Source organism: Electrona antarctica (genome assembly GCF_951216825.1).
Source record: "Electrona antarctica genome assembly, chromosome: 7".
Taxonomy (NCBI): domain Eukaryota; kingdom Metazoa; phylum Chordata; class Actinopteri; order Myctophiformes; family Myctophidae; genus Electrona; species Electrona antarctica.
In genome coordinates, this window is record NC_136812.1 from 44676917 (window position 1) to 44696795 (window position 19879).

General features: G+C 41.0%; 1 protein-coding gene and 1 pseudogene across 2 annotated transcripts; one reads left to right on the forward strand and one right to left on the reverse strand.

Annotated features, from left to right (window-relative positions):
- Positions 1-7737: 7737 nt before the first annotated feature.
- LOC306926277 (dynein light chain Tctex-type protein 2B-like) lies at positions 7738-10093 on the reverse strand (annotated as a pseudogene). The gene is made up of 5 exons (XR_013792524.1): positions 10035-10093; positions 9376-9525; positions 9141-9210; positions 8472-8535; positions 7738-7841 (listed from the first exon to the last, which is right to left on the reverse strand). The product of XR_013792524.1 is annotated as a dynein light chain Tctex-type protein 2B-like (transcript).
- A 6139-nt stretch (positions 10094-16232) lies between these two features.
- On the forward strand, positions 16233-19347 carry LOC306926590 (uncharacterized protein). The gene is made up of 3 exons (XM_079505940.1): positions 16233-16778; positions 17149-17520; positions 18028-19347. Exons 1-3 carry the CDS (start codon positions 16521-16523, stop codon positions 19240-19242), a joined length of 1845 nt encoding a protein of 614 aa, XP_079362066.1. The 5' UTR covers positions 16233-16520; the 3' UTR covers positions 19243-19347.
- Positions 19348-19879: the final 532 nt, after the last annotated feature.

Here is a 19879-nt window from a genome sequence, read left to right on the forward strand (position 1 = left end):
GGTTTCTCTCCAGTATGAATTCTCTGGTGGCTTTTAAGGCTTGACATCATGGAGAAGTGTTGTCCACACTGATCACATCCATAGGGTTTCTCTGCCGTGTGAATTCTCTGGTGGCTTTTAAGGGTTGACATTTGAGAGAAGTGTTGTCCACATTGAACACAACCATAGGGTTTCTCTCCAGTATGAATTCGCTGGTGTGATTTAAGTGTGGAGATAGAAGAGAAGTGTTTTCCACACTGATCACATCCATAGGGTTTCTCTGCAGTGTGAATTCTCTGGTGCCTTTTAAGGCTTGACATAATGGAGAAGTGTTGCCCACACTGATCACATCCATAGGGCTTCTCTCCAGTGTGAATTCTCTGGTGCCTTTTAAGGCTTGACATAATGGAGAAGTGTTGCCCACACTGATCACATCCATAGGGCTTCTCTCCAGTGTGAATTCTCTGGTGTTTTTTAAGGCTGTTAATTTCAGAGTAGTGTTGTCCACACTGATCACACCCATAGGGCTTCTCTCCAGTGTGAATTCTCTGGTGGCTTTTAAGGGTTGACATAATGGAGAAGTGTTGTCCACACTGATCACATCCATAGGGTTTCTCTCCAGTGTGAATTCTCTGGTGGCTTTTGAGGTGTGCCATTTGAGAGAAGTGTTGTCCACACTGATCACATCCATAGGGTTTCTCTCCGGTGTGAATTCTCTGGTGTTTTTTCAGGTTGGACATTTTAGAGAAGTATTGTCCACACTGATCACATCCATAGGGTTTCTCTCCAGTGTGAATTCTCTGGTGGATTTTAAGTTTGGACATTGTAGGGAAGCGTTTACCACACTGATCACAGCAGTGGCATTTTTGTTTAGCCAAGCTTCGTTGTTCATTCACCTCTGGTAGAACAGGGAAGCCAGACTGATGATGCAACACTGAATTGGAAACAAAGACAATGGACATATTGTTTCGTTACTTCAAGGACTTGCATAAACTAATTTGACGTTAATGTACACAGTTGACAATTTTACGAATCATTTGATTCTATGGTGCCTCCTGGCACTCCCTCATGGCACAAATTATATGTATAGGCCTACAACAGACAGTTATTGTTATTTGTATCGTTAAGATATATGTATAGTTAATATGTATAGTGTCATTATATAGATATGTTCTAGTTACGTTCTTAGCTTACGCATGTTTCTTGATAAATGCATTTTATATATGTGATGTATTCCCATAGTTTTGTTCCTGCCTAATGTAAGTCACTCTGGATTAAGAGCGTCTGCTAAATGCCTAAATTGTAAATTGTAAATTGTAAAGGCTAAACCGTTATGAACACATTACATGTAAATGAGCATGTTGATTCTAGATGGTGATGATTTTTATTAATTGCAAATTGTTGTGCATTTTAGAAAGAGACATAGAACAGGTTGTCTTAGTCTATGCTAATATTATGACATATTACGACATATTACATGCTGTATATCCATAAAGACACAGTAATTAAGTAACTTACAGAGGTCTTGGTGATCATCCTGTTGAGCAGAATTGTTCCTGGGGTTGAGCGAGTTCATCTTCACCTGAAGTCTGGAGTCCACAGTCAGATCTGATCAAGAATGAACAACTACACACTCTTCTTATACTAGAGAGCCTGAGGTGGATTGGCCAAAGTGGAGAACAATAGAATCATCTCCACCAATCACAACCTAACAGGGGGTGGGGGGCATTGGACCCCTGCACTGTTATATGTACATTATACTACAATGTTATTTATACAATACAAATACAATGTACTTTATGTATTTGACTAAATGCATTGTGAAATGATCACAGTCAGAGTAGTATGTTATTATTTAAGGCGAGACATGGTAGGTGAAATCATGATTTTTCCTTTTTTATTTTTTATATGTAGGCTCTTTCTTTCTTTCTTTCTGTCTTTCTTTCTTTTGCCAGCCAAGTCTATGGACTTCATGACATACATTTTCACCCACCCAACCAGAACTTTGAACATTGTGTTGCCTTTTAAGATGCAGTGAAAACAGACAAAACAGTGTCACAAAACCCATGTCATATGGGATTTGTGGAGTCTTACCTCACAATCCACAGGCAAATCAGAGCACTTGTTTGAGCCAGAAAACGGAATGTTAAAAGTTTAGTCATTGGGGTGCAATTGAGCTCAGAAAACCTACAAGAAATAAGAAAAAATAATAATGTCACAATCCCTTTAATGTTTGTTTGGGTCAGATGAAATGAAGTGACAATGTAGGTAGATTAATGCAAATCTAAATGGCAAAGAAAACAACAGGCTCTAACAGACTCCAACACAAGTCACCACCATGCTTTTCTGTTCTAATAAGGCATCTGAAATTTCTTGAGTGCATACAAATGACCACTAAATAAAGAACAGGTCAACAGCAAATAGAACAATGGGACCATCTCACACCAATCACAGTTTAACATACTGTCCTCCACCCTCCCTACTCCCCCCAGATATGCTCAATGGATCCACAATGAATAACAAGAGACAGTAGAGACAGTCCCATTCACACTCAAGGACATGAATAGTTACCATATGCATGTAAATGTCAGCAGGACATGGACAATGGACAGTAGTTTAGGGCAGTTTGAGGTGAACTATCCATGTAGGCCTACTGTGTTTATGGTAATTTCAGCAATCATATTACATTCTCAAATAGCCCACCATCACCAGGGATTAAAACACAGACCAGAACTCACATTTGGTTTGATACTCCTCACACACATTCCAAATTTCGCCAGAACTTGTTTTGGGCATAAATATTCTGTTCTCTAGTGGATCAAGGTTTGTATTGTCCACACTGGTCACATCCATAGGGTTTCTCTCCAGTGTGAATTATCTGGTGGCTTTTAAGGGTTGACATTTGAGAGAAGTGTTGTCCACATTGATCACAACCATAGGGTTTCTCTCCAGTATGAATTCTCTGGTGGCTTTTGAGGCGTCCCATTTGAGAGAAGTGTTGTCCACATTGATCACAACCATAGGGCTTCTCTCCGGTGTGAATTCTCTGGTGGCTTTTGAGGTGTCCCATTTGAGAGAAGTGTTGTCCACATTGATCACAACCATAGGGTTTCTCTCCAGTATGAATTCTCTGGTGTGATTTAAGTGTGGAGATAGAAGGAAAGTGTTTTCCACACGGATCACAGCAGTGGTGTTTTTGCTTTGCCAAACGTCCTTGTTCATTCACCCCTGGTAAGTCAGGGCAGTCAGGCTGATGATGCAACACTGAATTGGAAACAAATACAAAGGAAAGATTGTTGATAGGTAGAACGACAGCTACATGACAGGGATTGTTGCACAACAACTAGTCCACAAAGTGCTAACTAACAATGGCCTAAACGACCTTACTACATTGCATGACTAAAATACAGGAATTAAGTGGCTACTTAATATTTAAGTTGAGTAACATACCAAGGTCTTTGGGTTCCTCCTGTTCAGCAGTGTTGGGATGAGATTTTATGAGATTTAATTATCTAAATTCTCCAATTATTTTTTGAAAGTGTTTTCACCTGCATTTTTACTATAAATGATTTTTAAGGCCCAAAAACACAGTAGTCTATTTCCAAATCCTCAAAGTCTCGTAGCCACATTGTTGCTCTATTGTTTTTATTTGATTTCTTAACTTGGTTTACAATGAAATCTGCCTATTAGTCTAGTTGCCAGCCCATAGAGCCCCATTGTGAACCCGGACATGTTTAGTACACCAAAGTTTTATGTTAGAAGTGTTGAGTATGGATCCCCAGCATGTATAAACTGCCGGATGCTAATTTGCATATGTTGAGCAATTTTCATAATTTTCAAAAAACACTCTAAACGGCCATAGCTACTTGCCCAAATGTGCTGACATCATTACATTTTGTGCAAAACTAATGCTTGGAATGGATTCAGCATCATGAAAACCTAGTTTGACATGTCACATGCTACATAAAGCATGATGACATTTAGAAATAAGAAAAAATAATACTTAATGTCACAATCCCTTTAATGTTTGTTTGAGTCAGATGCAATGAAGTAATAATGTAGGTAGATTAATGCAAATCTAAATGGCAAAGAAAACAACAGGCTCTAACAGACTCCAACACAAGTCACCACCATGCTTTTCTGTTCTAATAAGGCCTCTGAAATGTATTGAGTGCATACAAATGACCACAAAAATTGTGCAATCATTGTGCAAGCCATTGGTACTAATTACAGTGTGCCTGTGAGAAATTCCATTAGTCCATTATTAGTCCATTACTGCAGAGAATAGCCTGTGTGACTGGCATGGTGCTCTTGTCAAAGGTGTGAAAGCAGAAAGGGCTAGGCATCCATATCCCATTACCAAGAGAAAGCGCTGCAAAGCAAAGGTCTCAAGGTGGCAACTGAGAAAACAGCCAGCACAACACATGTCCTTTTCATATAGTTGTATTTACCTCTCCACGGAGTGCACGGAACAAATACAACTATTTGACATGTATTGATTGTGTGCTGCTGATCCACATCCACTCTCAAAGAGCACCTACGGACGGCTGCAATTCTAAACTGGCCCTCAAAAAAAAGAAAGAAAAAAAACTCAGTGACCCCCCCCCCCCCCTTCTTCCATACTGTACAGGTTTTTCCTCTTTTTTGCTTATGTTTTTGTTTTGTTTTGTCATAGAAGTGTATGTGTACATCTTTAAATGTTCTGAGGAATTGAAAATGAATGACCCTGATGTAAACAAGTTTTCGGTCTTGTCCTCAAAAGTAGCAGTTTTTGTGCTTTCGTTTGAAATGTACCCATTCTACATACTGTGAAATAAAAAGATCGATCAATCAATTAGGCATGAGAACACATTATGGGTTCTTCTCACTTACATAAAGAATAATTTACATGAAATGATAGTGCTCAAGCGTTAACTGCATTCTCACTGAATTTTGCTGTTCAAAGGTACATATTGATTCACTAAGATTGTATAATATTTTATATTGTATTTACACCTGTGTGACCCACTCTAGATGTGTAATGACTGGCACTTCTTCAGTGTAATAGGGTTAGACTCATTTTGTTTGGCTCTTGCTATGTAGTGTTCTGCAGGCAAAGAGTACCGCCCGTTGCTGCTATAACCCCCGAATCTCCCCATGCTGATCAATAAAAGTTTAGCTTGGCTTATCTTAATATTTTGCGACGCATCGTGTCAGTTCTTTTTGGTGAGCGACATGGTTATTTAGGCAGGCTAAATAAAGGCCACGCCTGCCTCTGAACGAGGCAGACGTGATTAAAATCCTGGGTAAATTCCAACGCAGAACTCCCTCAATCAAACATTTTAAATTCACCAAATATGCTAACAAATAATCACTTAAAGGGGAATACCACTCATTTTCAACATTTTACTATGTCATTAATATACCAAATCGCTTCTCAAAAAGTGTATTGAGAGGATAATGGTTTTAAACAAGGACAGAATGATAGCTCTTGTCTTCAACACTGTGGTTAACAAGTCTCAGGGCAGTCACCTCACATATTGAACGCCATCACGGAGAGTACAAAGATCATTGTTTGCTTGGCAGCAGAAATGATCTCTCTAGTGATTGTGACAGATAATCCATCATTTGCAGGCAACAATCCATGAAAGAAATGTGCCATCAATTTGTATGGAAAGAAATAAAGAAAAAAGGTAAAAAAAAAAAGAGTATGTGAGAGTTCTTTAACCTCTATACACACACTACAGTATATATTTCATTGCCCGGGGTCTCTCACTTTAGTCTGTAGTTGCTGAACATTACTACATTCAAAATGTGACTACTACTCAAACTACTGTGGCTTTAAACACAAAAATACAAGTGTAACTAAAATGAATTAGACAGCCAACTAACTAGTGCTGCACCATTCTTGCTCACATTTAGAAATGAGATCTCATAGGTGTCTGAATCTAGATCTCAATCTTTTTTTGATAAAGGCACTATATAAATAAACCATTTACTTAAAAATAAGACAACTTGTCTTTAATTGAATGCCTTTTTTCTTTTTTTTAAAAAAGGTACGAGATTACAACATCACTTACATTGCTTTCAAAACAGTGGTCTTAAAACGATCCCATGAACAGTCATAAGAACTTCCAACAACGGTCAGGGATAACTTTGTGAGTCTCTGGTACAGCTCGCGTTCTTGCATCCTCTGCTAAGCGATGGCATCTATTCCAAGAGATTACATAATCTGTAGGGTCCCAGTCCTCTACAGGTGGCCCATGTAGCTTGATGAACATCAAGGCAGATAACTGTTTAACCAGTAACTTTGTTCGGATTGGGGTGGTGATTAACTTGTACACGTAATGCAACTTATGTATAAATGCCTGGAAATGGTTGACAGTGACACCACTTACGTCTTTCACTGTGTCACCCACGGCCATGTTGACCGGCCAATGCCAGGTCAATATATCAGGATACAGATCAGACATCTGTTTGGCTTTTTTGTGCTTTCGTTTGAAATGTACCCATTCTACATACTGTGAAATAAAAAGATCGATCAATCAATTAGGCATGAGAACACATTATGGGTTCTTCTCACTTACATAAAGAATAATTTACATGAAATGATAGTGCTCAAGCGTTAACTGCATTCTCACTGAATTTTGCTGTTCAAAGGTACATATTGATTCACTAAGATTGTATAATATGTTATATTGTATTTACACCTGTGTGACCCACTCTAGATGTGTAATGACTGGCACTTCTTCAGTGTAATAGGGTTAGACTCATTTTGTTTGGCTCTTGCTATGTCGTGTTCTGCAGGCAAAGAGTACCGCCCGTTGCTGCTATAACCCCCGAATCTCCCCATGCTGATCAATAAAAGTTTAGCTTGGCTTATCTTAATATTTTGCGACGCATCGTGTCAGTTCTTTTTGGTGAGCGACATGGTTATTTAGGCAGGCTAAATAAAGGCCACGTCTGCCTCTGAACGAGGCAGACGTGATTAAAATCCTGGGTAAATTCCAACGCAGAACTCCCTCAATCAAACATTTTAAATTCACCAAATATGCTAACAAATAATCACTTAAAGGGGAATACCACTCATTTTCAACATTTTACTATGTCATTAATATACCAAATCGCTTCTCAAAAAGTGTATTGAGAGGATAATGGTTTTAAACAAGGACAGAATGATAGCTCTTGTCTTCAACACTGTGGTTAACAAATCTCAGGGCAGTCACCTCACATATTGAACGCCATCACGGAGAGTACAAAGAGTATGTGAGAGTTCTTTAACCTCTATACACACACTACAGTATATATTTCATTGCCCGGGGTCTCTCTCTTTAGTCTGTAGTTGCTGAACATTACTACATTCAAAATGTGACTACTACTCAAACTACTGTGGCTTTAAACACAAAAACACAAGTGTAACTAAAATGAATTAGACAGCCAACTAACTAGTGCTGCACCATTCTTGCTCACATTTAGAAATGAGATCTCATAGGTGTCTGAATCTAGATCTCAATCTTTTTTTGTATTAATAATTGTGCAGCACTATCATGGAGAGGTGAGGTGTAGGGTGACATCTAGTGGATTCCAGAAATTAAGAGCTAGCCCTGAAAGACCATAACAGGTCTGTAACTCTGAGTGAAGAAATGGAACCCAATGGACACGTATACTCTCAGAGTAAAATAACTACATACTGAAACAAAACTGGGGGGAGGGGAGGGGGCTCCCAAAAGCCTGAGTAGGCAATATCATTACACATATTGTTTGAATGTGAAATATCCCTTATATTCTGTCTAATCTTCATGAGAAAGACAACTCATCTCACCATCTTTTGTTCCTCAGTAATAGTAGCATCCGAAAGCAGCCACCATGCAGAACAAACTGTCCTGTGGAGGCAAAGAGAATTTGATCAACGAGTCATTCAAAAGCCAGGTGAACAGAAAACAACTTGAAAGGTGCCTTGGGCACAGACACTCGTTAACTGTTTCTGCTAGAGATGCTACTTTTCTGCATCTTCAAGACCAACAAATACTTCTCAGAGACAACCAGATTGATGAACAATTGCCATAGACTTGTCACCTGTCTGCCTACTACTGCATAGCACCAGGACTGCCCATAAGTCAGACATCCCGTTAGTCAGACCGACGTGGCCAGGTGAGACTCACCCGTGCTGCGGGTTAAAAATCACCCGTGGCTTCCTGTGAGGTTAGGGTTAGGGATAGTGTTAGACATGGTCTGACTAACGGGAGGTCGGGCCAATGCCATGTTACCCACACATCTACTATATTGTTTTTACACCACACAGCAGGCACCCGAGACTGTACACATACAAACATGCAGTAAATGCACAAACAGGATGGGTCATCACAACACGCACGCACGCACGCACACTAATTCTTACTTATTTATTTTGTAATTGTTACTGTTGCTACAGGACCTGGGGACCTGAATCCAAAAGATTTTACTCTTGCGTAGCCGTATATGAGATATAACAAATAGAAATCTTGAATCCTTACGTTCATGAAAATGTCTTCCGCATAGCTGTCGGTATCTGCATCCCAGAAACACCTTGAAGACATCCTGGTGAAATAAAGGAAGCATATTATGTTTTGATTCTAACATTCTGTCAAATGACATAAAAATTGCGACAAGACATATTAGACATAGGGGAGGGGCGGCGGTGGCTCAGGGGTAGAGTGGCTGGATGGGAACCGCAAAGTTGCCAGTTCGAACCCAGGCTCCCCCAGAGTTAGTGTCGAAGTGTCCTTGAGCAAGACACTGAACCCCTAATTGCTTGTGCATGCATGCGTGTGTGTGTGTTAAGGCTCATTCATAGTCTGGATTTTTGGTGGTGAGGTGACCACCGCTCCGGTGGTGAGGTGACCACCGGAGCTGAAACAACGTTGAGCGGTGGTGAGTAAAAACCGAGAGAAGGGCTGGGGCGGTGGCTTTCTCCTCACCGCGGCTCGTGACGACATGTTGTAGTTCGGTGGTCACCTCACCACCGATAATCCAGACTAAGAATAACGCTTTAGGCTGCTTAACAGTGACACTTGGTGGTCAAGCAACGCTATTGCCCTACTCATTTGGACATGCATACATGGGGACAGACAGACAGACACCCCATGCGGTTCCTCTGCTCTGCTCTGACAGTTAAATAACACTTGTTTGAAACAGTCACTTACTTGACTCCCTGACCTCGTTGCTCTCCGATGGCCACTTGTACCACAAGCTTGTATCTGTCAAGACCCACACCTGTGGTGAGAAGAGAACAGATGAAAGACAAATGAATGGTACATTCTCTTGCGGACCATGAAAGGGCCGGAAGACTGCGACGCTCTATTGCAGAAGACAGGTGCGCAGAGAGAGAGAGAGAGAAAGAGGGGCTGAGAGATGGGGGTGGGGGAGAGGGCATCTCACTCTTCAGTTTGTTCTTGATGCTGTCTGCCAGGGTTCTGGACAGCCCTGGAACCTCTTCTGGGTCATACTGCAGCCCAGTGAGCTGCTCACGCAGGATGTCACCAATACACTCCTTCACCAATACACTCCTTCACAATGGCAGCTTTAAACCTGCAGGGTGATGTTGACACACACACACACACACACACACACACACACACACACACACACACACACACACACACACACACACACACACACACACACACACACACACACACACACACACACACACACACACACACACACACACACGGCATAGCCGATCTGTCAAATTATCCTTGAACAGGGCAAATTATATATAAACTGTGTGGTGTCTGGTGTTATTTGTAGCCCTGGAACATGACTGAAGTTTTGAAAGCTCTGATGAATTGAAAATGGTGGACCCTGTTGTAAACAAGATGCATGTAATGATGCTGATGCAGCAACAGTTTTTCTATTGACTTTTGTTTTAGTTTGAAATGTACCCATTCTGCATGACTGTGAAATACATTCAAGTTCGAGCGTTATGTGAACCATGGATAGTGTGAATTGAACAGTTACTTCAGCATTAGCATTGCAAGCACTGCTAATAACACTTGTATTAAACAGGTTGGCTCTGAGTACTTTGAACAGCTTACTTGTTGTGGTAATTAGGTCGTATAAGGTATGTGTTTCCCCCGGTGTCTCCGCCCTCCATAGCTTGCTAGTAAAGAAACATTCGAATCGAGACAAAACGTACCAGAAGAAGTCGGCCTGAACTACTAACGCGTTATCCGAGTTATCTCATCGCCTCTGCAGATGCAGACTTGTATTATTTGCTACTATGGCGACGCCGGAAGCATACTAGGGCCTCTACTGTTCCTAATATATGTAAACGACATGACTTCAGCCTGTGACTGCAACTTGTTCCTGTTCGCAGATGACTCAGCACTGCTGGTCTCGGACAGGGACAAACTGCAGGTTGAAAATGCCCTCAGCTCTGAACTCGGTAGAATCTGCACCTGGCTCGCTGATAACAAACTATCTTTACACCTGGGAAAAACTGAATCCATTCTCTTTGGCTCTATTAGTAATCTCAGCAAGGCAAATGGCTTCTTGGTTAGAGTGGGTGACAATGTTATCACACGTAAAGATGAAATTACCTACCTAGGTTCCATCCTGGAGGCTAATCTTTCCGGTGATAAAATGGCCACCAACGTAATCAAAAAAGTCAACCATAGAACAAGATTCCTCTACAGGATCTCCTCACTGGTCAACAAAAACACCTTGAAGACCTTAACAGGAGCCCTTGTACAGGGTTTCTTTGACTATGCATGCACCTCCTGGTACCACAGCACCTCAAAGGCCCTTAAAACCAGGCTCCAGACTTCCCAAAACAAACTGGTCAGGCTCCTACTTGATCTAGCCCCCCGAACCCACCTCACCCCTGCCCACTTCGACAGGCTGGAATGGCTTAGGGTCGACGACAGAGTACAGCATCTTGCAATGGGTCTGGTCCACAAGATTCGATACACCACCAAGATACCCATGTACCTGTCTAGATACTTCCTTAATGTTAACGAAGTCTGTAGCTGTACAGGTTCAAGTAAGTCCACGCATCATACAGATGTCTGATATTGGTTTTATTTTGTCATGCGACTTTCAACTCCTCCAGTCACCAAGACACCGTGAAAACTATAATAAGGAAACAATTACATTTTGTTCAGTTTTGAGTCCATGCACATTGTAAACAGTGATTAGAGTCCACACATGTGCATTCAAATAATCAAACAAAGTCCATATTTCTACATTACAGCAACATTAGGCAATACACAACAAACACAATACACTCAAAGGAACACAATAAAGAATATGTACCGTGTGCGCCTTTGAACCATGTGCAGATTACTGAATATTTGTCTCTCTCTGACGTTCCCCAAAAATACAACTTCTCTCCAGGAACTCAGTTCAACCTCTGACCCTTACTGACAGGTGACGTCATGTGAGTGACGCGACACTCTAATCATGTGACTCCCTTTGCATAGGGTGCATTTTTACCTTGTGATATATTCTTTTAACATATTTATTGCCATTTTCAATTCTATTTATTATAATGAAATCAACCTTTTTATCCAAGTATGATCATAAATGCTGCACAACCAAACCATATTTAATATCATTTAAGTTTATACCTGAAACCACTGTCTCTCGTTCTGGGACAGTTACACTCCCACCAATTACTGCAATTTAGGGTTTACATATTTGTAATAAATTCAGTAATTTCCTGAACCGACCTCTTAACTCTTAGGTCAAGACTTTTAACCCTCATAGGTAAGAAATGAAACACTTTTCTTCCCTCCACACAGGTTAAGTATTTGCAGGTACACTAGTTCAAGTATTAAACCACATTTTTGGCTCCTCTCTAAGATGGAGAATGTGTCACTGTTCACATTCCAATTTACTCCCACCACTGGCTTGGTTAGGAGCTTGTCATGATCCACCTCTGAAACTCCACTGGCTTGCTTACTGTCAGGACTTGACTCCAACACTTCTCTGTTGTTGGATATGAACTTGAGAACATGTAATCTCCTTCCATCAGGTGTCTCCTTCATGTCTTTATCTGCATGTATCGGCACTTCATGTTTATTGTCCACTTTACGCTCCGGTACCGTCTTGTACGTATACTGGCTCTCTTCCTTCGAGACTTCCATCTCCTCTTCCAGACTGAGGGAACCTTTCATGAAGGGGTGTCGGATGGTATTTCTTACATATGTTGCAAGTGGCCTTTTGCTTGCAGTCTTTCGATACATGTCCTCTTCGAAGACATCCAAAACATAGGTTATTTTCGAATATGAACTTTTTCTTATCTTCAACAGACTTGTCACAGAACGTCTTGCATTTGTAGATGAAGTGGCTCTCTCCACAGCATACACATTTGACTGTGTTTGAGGATGCTGAGGGAGATTTTACTTCCTCATCTTCAGAAGTATCCTCCGAACTACTCCCTCCTGCACTGTGTGTCTTTGCCACTGTTTTTGGCTCATCTCTGGTACTTAAGTTTGTGACCAACACATTTGCCTTTGGGTGCCTCTCTTCCATATGTTTCAGCGCATGTAAGGAGCTCACTGGATTGCATGCAATATATGCTTCTTGTGCAATAAACTCTGCAAATTCTTTGAAACTAGGGTAATCCTCCTTTTCTTTCAGGCATCTTGAGACTATGCGATTCCACCGAGAGGTCACCCAGTCAGGGAGTTTGTGGAGCATCTCTTGATTCTTTTCCCAGTCGTTCAACGATTGAAGCCCCTTCACATGTGGTATGGCATTGCTGCAAGCTTTAAGAAAATCACCAAACTGTCTTAGTTTAATTGACTCTCGTGAACCAATCCTTGGCCAGTTCTTCAGTTTATCTCTAAAGGCACGCTGGATTATAAAGGGGTGGCCATAGCGTTCATTCAGTGCCTCCCATGACTGATCGTAGGCTTCTTCATCCTTCCTGAAGAAGCTTCCCTCCAACACAGAACGTGCCTCTCCACCGACATACTTTTGCAAATAAAAGAGCCTGTCTGCTGTGTTTGAGCAGCGGCGTTCAATTAATGCCTTGAAGCTCACGCTCCACTCTAAGAAGTTCAGTGGGTCACCTGTGAAGATAGAGGGCTCAGGTGCAGGCAGTCTGGTAAGCACCATTGTGTCATGAAGGGCTTGAACTAATGACACTTCGTTGTTGGTATTATTTGACTGTATATAGTCCTTACATGTTCTTTCATTTTTTATTTCTTTCTTGCTTGCACTTTGTATGTCTGTCTTGTTTTCGCTTTTTATTTCTGTTCTTTCATTTTTTAGTACTGGCTGAAGAATGACCATTTTGCTACGAACTGATCTCTCCTCACTGCCCTCGCTTGAGTCTGCTTCCGAGTATGCCTTAATCTTGGCAGTTAGTACTTGAATATCCCTCTGATTTTCTAGCTTTTTAAGCTCTGCTGCCATAGCTTGTTGTTGTGCTTCCATATCTGCTTCCATTGCTTGCTGCTGTGCTGCCATAGCTCGCTGCTGTGCTGCCATAGCTTGTTTTTGTGCAGCAATAACATCCTCCATCTGCATTTCTGCTTGTTTTGCAGCCAATTCTGCTGCACAATCTGCAATTCTTGCTGAAACACTTGGGTGTTCTGATCCATATCCATATTTTGAGTGTTGCCTCCCAACAGTAGATTTAGTTGATGTAGTCTCTATTAAGGACTGGGCATATTCTTTGTCAAACACTGCATTGAGTCTTTTCATTTCTGCCTCCGCATTAAATTCCAATCCAACTTCTTTCTGACGTAATTTCAATAGCTCCATCAGGTCTCCTGTTAGGTACACGCAGCCGTCTATTTTTCTCCTAATCTCAGTAGAAGGTGCTGACTGTGCTCGTGTATTGTTATACGCATCTTCCAATTGTTTTCCTGATGCTTCAACACAGTCAATCAATTCAGTCAAGTCACTATCAGAGCACTCAAATTTCAGACCTGCACGTGCAGTTCTCACATTTCCTTTCCAACGTTCATACATAAAGTCGAATTTATCCTCCATTTTGGAAATCTCTTGTTGTTTCAGCTCCTGCATTTTTGGAGTTAAAGTTTTCACTCTAGTTGATTTCCGTGTTTCGGCTTGTTTTGATGTAAGGGTCTCTTCTGAGACTTGGAGTATTTGTAGTTTAGCATGAATTTCACCTATTAGTGTTTCCAGGCTTTCCCTTTCTTTGTCATCACATTCTGTTTCAAGTTGTTCTTTTAGTTTGCCATATTCTTTCTGAAGAGACTCAATTTCTTTCTCATCTTCTTGAGGTTTTCCACCAGGGGCAGGCATAATTATGTTGTATAACCTGCTGGATATACCATCAACTTATAGTAAGGGTACACAGAAACTCTCAAGTGCAACCGTTTACAACAACCTTCAATTAGCAATGCTAATGAACTGTCAACTCAAAACGGATACAAAAATAGATACATCAATACAGCACACATAACTTGCTATTCTTTTTTCTTTCTTTTGTCTTCATGTATACATTTATTTTATGACCCTTTTGTTTGTTTGTTATGTTGCACTGTAAAAACCTTGACGTCTGGGATGATGACGCAAGCTTGCCTCCCTCCGCTTGTATAATGTAGCGATGATGCGCACACAAGTCTCTTGTAGAACTGTAGTGTACACTGATCAACGCTACCCTCTCTTGGTGACACCGCGCCACTGCAGCTTCAGTTCTTCAAAGCGTACTGTCTTTTCTTTCGTCGGACGTTCTCTCTGCGTCCGCGAGACAGCGACACGTTGGTAATGTTCCACTTCTGTCAGTCTCTTTTACCACAATGTTGGCGTGCCGTGTTACATTCTCTCCATCCCTCTGGGACCACGCTGGCATGCCGTTTTCTCTGGTGAACCACGCTGGGCGTTACGTTTTCACTGTAGCTGTACAGGTTCAAGTAAGTCCACGCATCATACAGATGTCTGATATTGGTTTTATTTTGTCATGCGACTTTCAACTCCTCCAGTCACCAAGACACCGTGAAAACTATAATAAGGAAACAATTACATTTTGTTCAGTTTTGAGTCCATGCACATTGTAAACAGTGATTAGAGTCCACACATGTGCATTCAAATAATCAAACAAAGTCCATATTTCTACATTACAGCAACATTAGGCAATACACAACAAACACAATACACTCAAAGGAACACAATAAAGAATATGTACCGTGTGCGCCTTTGAACCATGTGCAGATTACTGAATATTTGTCTCTCTCTGACGTTCCCCAAAAATACAACTTCTCTCCAGGAACTCAGTTCAACCTCTGACCCTTACTGACAGGTGACGTCATGTGAGTGACGCGACACTCTAATCATGTGACTCCCTTTGCATAGGGTGCATTTTTACCTTGTGATATATTCTTTTAACATATTTATTGCCATTTTCAATTCTATTTATTATAATGAAATCAACCTTTTTATCCAAGTATGATCATAAATGCTGCACAACCAAACCATATTTAATATCATTTAAGTTTATACCTGAAACCACTGTCTCTCGTTCTGGGACAGTTACAAAGTCCACACCCACAACACCAGAGGGAGTGCAACGAACCATGTACAACCCAGATTCGGCACAAACAAGGGACTAAATTCTTTTCGCTCCTATGCCACCAAAATGTGGAACGCCCTACCAACTGTCATTAAGACATGCGAATCCCTTGACTCCTTCAAAACCGCTCTCAAAGGGCACCTACGGATGGCTGCAATTCGAAACTGGCCCCCGTAAAATCTGAATCCCCCCCCCCGCCCCCCCCCCCCTTTTTTCCCCTCACTGTATATATTTCTTTTCCCTTTTTACCTCCTTTTTGATGAATTCTTTTTTGATGAATTCCTGTTCTGTCTATAGAAGTGTCTATTTGTACGTCTCTAAATGTTTTGATGATTTGAACATGGTGGACCCTGTTGGAAACAAGTGTAATGCTTAATTGGGTCGTCCACTCACAGTTAACAGCCTTTGTATTGAGTTTGTGCTTGAAATGTACTGTAATTCTGCAAACTGTTAATAAATTCTTCAATCAATCAATCAATCAATCTGTGTCGTCATTTCTCTTTTTCAAAATAAAATGTCAGTGATTTTTTTTGGGGTCTAAACATAATTTAACTAAACGTAAACGTTAAACCTTTTTAGGGCCGATATGTTTTTTTAATTTACAAATAACAAACGCTGCTCTACATCATATGATAGCAGAAGTAGAATAGGATAAAAAATGTGTTTGTACAGCATTACTTTTTAAAATATTTTTAAGAAACCGGAAGTGACGTCATTACATGGCGGAGGCACTGTGTGTACTGGACTGGTTGAGGTTGTGGACTTAATAATTAGCCTATGTTGGGACTAGTTTCGTCTCTTGTTCTAAAATCTCTTTGCACTAGTTTCAACCTTTCAAGGCTAGCTGTCAAGAAGGGTACATTTGGAACCGAACCCTGAGGCGGGGCCTACACCTAGGCTAGAACAATAGGCTTTCCTAGAACAATAGCCCTCTGCTTTGAACCTGACTGCTTTGCATAACATTACTCGAGCTGCATTCTCTATTCTGCAGTCTGCTATAGTGCTTAGTTACTGCCAGCGAATTGATCTACAAATGTCGATCATCTACACCGTGCCTCCGTCGAAGAAAAAGAAGAATTGCGTCCAGGGGAAACTTAGTTTTGCCGCTCCACTCCTGCACAAACCCCAGGCTGTGGAGCATGTTTATGTTGTGGACTCCCCGCTGTTGTTGGGACAGAAAGCAGCTGTAGAAGAGCCGAAAACGCCAGCACCGACGCTGGAGGGAAGGAAAAAGTCCAAAGCTGTACGAAGGTTACCAGTTCTTCAACCGTCCGAGGAAGCCATCACTGAGGCAAGTAACTAACGTGTGCTGTTAGTGTTAAATCATAATGTTAAGTATTATCAATATCAAATATTGGAAACCCATCTGTAAAAACAAAAAACAGCGGCCTCTGCTGTAGCTTGGAATCTGTTCTTGAGAGATTATTTTATTATCAGATATGGGGGCCAAAAAATATCAATACCCTACGTACCCCAATGGAAACAACCTTTTGGAGGTATAATAATTTTGGAAATTTTCAAAATCAACAATCGATGATCGGGATCAGTCCCAAAAAAACCTGATCGGAGCTCCTCCCATGAAATTGAATGTGAGACAGTGATCAGTGATTTAATGTTTAATGTTAATGTTTGTGTTATTTTTACTTTGTTAATTTTTCCAGCTGGGAGATGATGGCTGCATTGCTGACAACAGTATTTCAACCTCCTCATCCACCACTGTGATTGCTGATTCTTCTTCACCATTTCCCGCTATATGGACAGACGACGTGTGGGCTAACAAAAAGGAGATATACCCCTGGCTTGACTGTAAATATGGGAAATTGGGGTGCAGCTTTTGCTCATCTGTGTCAGGTTTATCGGTCCCCAAAGCCATCGGGGCACATTTGTCAGACCATTGGACCAGCTACAACATTGCACCAAATGGAAAGGAGAAAGTACAAATGCTGAAATCTCTTAGGACGAAAATATCAACACACAGACAAACACATTTTCACAAGGCAGCAGAAGAGATGCAAGTAACTGCAAAAGAAGAGGTAAAAAAGTACTCTCAATGAAGAAATAGATCTGGGACTGTTACAAGTAAACGGCCGAAATTCCAAATTTACTTGAGTAAAAGTGCAAAAGTATTGGCATCTAAATGTACTTAAAGTACCAAAAGTAAAAGTACTCCCTGTGCAGAATGTCCCATTTCAAGTTTTCAAAATGTATTAAAAAAACGTGTGAGCTTGTAGAACGTCTATTTTCAAATGGCCGAAATATATATAGGGCTGAAGTGGTTAATGTATGTTTTGTAATAATAATCATAATCTACAATGTCTCTCTCTGAGATCATGTAGTGGAGTAAATGTATTTGGAACTATACTCAACTTAACTCAAGTAAAGTACAAATACCTAAAAATTGTACTTAAGTAGAGTACTTGAATAAATGTACTTTATACCACTTTCCCCAGTTTCCAATGATTGAGAAAGCCATGCAATTGAATGTGAACTTGCGTGCAATTTTTAATAGTGTGTCCTTTTTACTTTGTTACTGTTTCCAGCTGGGAGATGATAGCTGGACTCCAGACGAGAGTATTTCAACCTCCTCATCCACCACTGTGATTGCTGATTCTTCTTCATCTTCACCATTTCCCGCTATATGGACAGACGAGGTGTGGGCTAACAAAAAGGAGATATACCCCTGGCTTGACTGTAAAGATGGGAAATTGGGGTGCAGCCTTTGTTCATCTGTGTCAGGTTTATCTGTCCCCAAAGCCATCTGCGCACATTTGTCAGACTATTGGACCAGCTACAACATTGCACCAAATGGAAAGGAGAAAGTACAAATGCTGAAATCTCTTAGGACGAAAATATCAACACACAGACAGTCACATTTTCACAAGGCGGCAGAAGAGATGCAAGCAACTGCAAAAGTAGGAGCTACGTGTGCCGTTTTCAACTCTGCATACTTCTTGGCACAAAACAACAGGCCATTATCAGGTCATTATGACTTACTGAAGTTACAGGGAAAAAATGGGGTTGACATTGGCAACAGCTTGCACTCGAGATTCAGCGCAGCAAGAATAACCAACCATCTAGGTTCAGAAATGCGCAAAAAAATCTGCAAAACTATCCAAGCAATAGAAGGTAAAATATCAATTATGATAGAGAAATCAACTGCCCTGGGAGAAACTACACTGATTATGTGCCTCAATGGTGAAACAGAAAAGAGCGTAGAACCACACACTGTGTTTCTAGATTTGATTGAGGTTCCCGACCAAAGAGAAGAAACAATTACAAATCACCTGTTGAAATGCCTCACTGGACATGGTTTTAATCATGCATATTTGAAGAAGCACTTAGTTGCATTCGCAAGTGACGGTGCCAGTGTCACGTTGGGGCGCAAATCTGGAGTAGCCAAACAGATGTCTGATCTGTATCCTGATATATTGACCTGGCATTGGCCGGTCAACATGGCCGTGGGTGACACGGTGAAAGACGTAAGTGGTGTCACTGTCAACCATTTCCAGGCATTTATACATAAGTTGCATTACGTGTACAAGTTAATCACCACCCCAATCCGAACAAAGTTACTGGTTAAACAGTTATCTGCCTTGATGTTCATCAAGCTACATGGGCCACCTGTAGAGGACTGGGACCCTACAGATTATGTAATCTCTTGGAATAGATGCCATCGCTTAGCAGAGGATGCAAGAACGCGAGCTGTACCAGAGACTCACAAAGTTATCCCTGACCGTTGTTGGAAGTTCTTATGACTGTGTTCATGGGATCGTTTTAAGACCACTGTTTTGAAAGCAATGTATGTGATGTTGTAATCTTGTACCTTTAAAAAAAGAAAAAAGGCATTCAATTAAAGACAAGTTGTCTTATTTTTAAGTAAATGGTGTATTTATATAGTGCCTTTATCGAAGGCGCTTTATATAGATGCATGCCATTACATTCACCCATTCACACACACATGGCAGATGAAACCATGCAAGGCACCAACCTGCTCATCCGAGCAAATAGCAGTTCAGAGTTGGTGTCGAAGTGTCCTTGAGCAAGAGCTCAAGGACACTTCGACACTAACTCTGGGGGAGCGAACTAGCAGCCACTCTACCCCTGAGCCAGAGTAATCTAGTAAGAGAGTGCCGTGGCGACACGCTTTGAACTCGCCGCAAAGCGGGTGCCTATGTGCTATAGTTCCAAACATTGGAACTATCCCATTGAGATAGACCGCATTCCATTGTTACAATGGGAGTCAACGCTAGTGTCGCCACTCTCTTACTATATTACTCTGCCCTGAGCCTACTACTTTGTGTGGGTTAGTCTATAATGTAAAGGGCTTTTATATCAAACTAAAAGGAAAATAATTTAATACAAAATAATCAACAAATTAACAATGCAACTAAA

Bases quoted from the DNA above. Each gene is read 5' to 3' on its own strand.
- LOC306926590 (XM_079505940.1), top strand. From the start codon at position 16,521: ATGTCGATCATCTACACCGTGCCTCCGTCGAAGAAAAAGAAGAATTGC. The intron at 16,779-17,148 runs GCAAGTAACTAA...TAATTTTTCCAG, and splicing joins CCGAGGAAGCCATCACTGAG to CTGGGAGATGATGGCTGCAT. The intron at 17,521-18,027 runs GTAAAAAAGTAC...TACTGTTTCCAG, and splicing joins AAGTAACTGCAAAAGAAGAG to CTGGGAGATGATAGCTGGAC.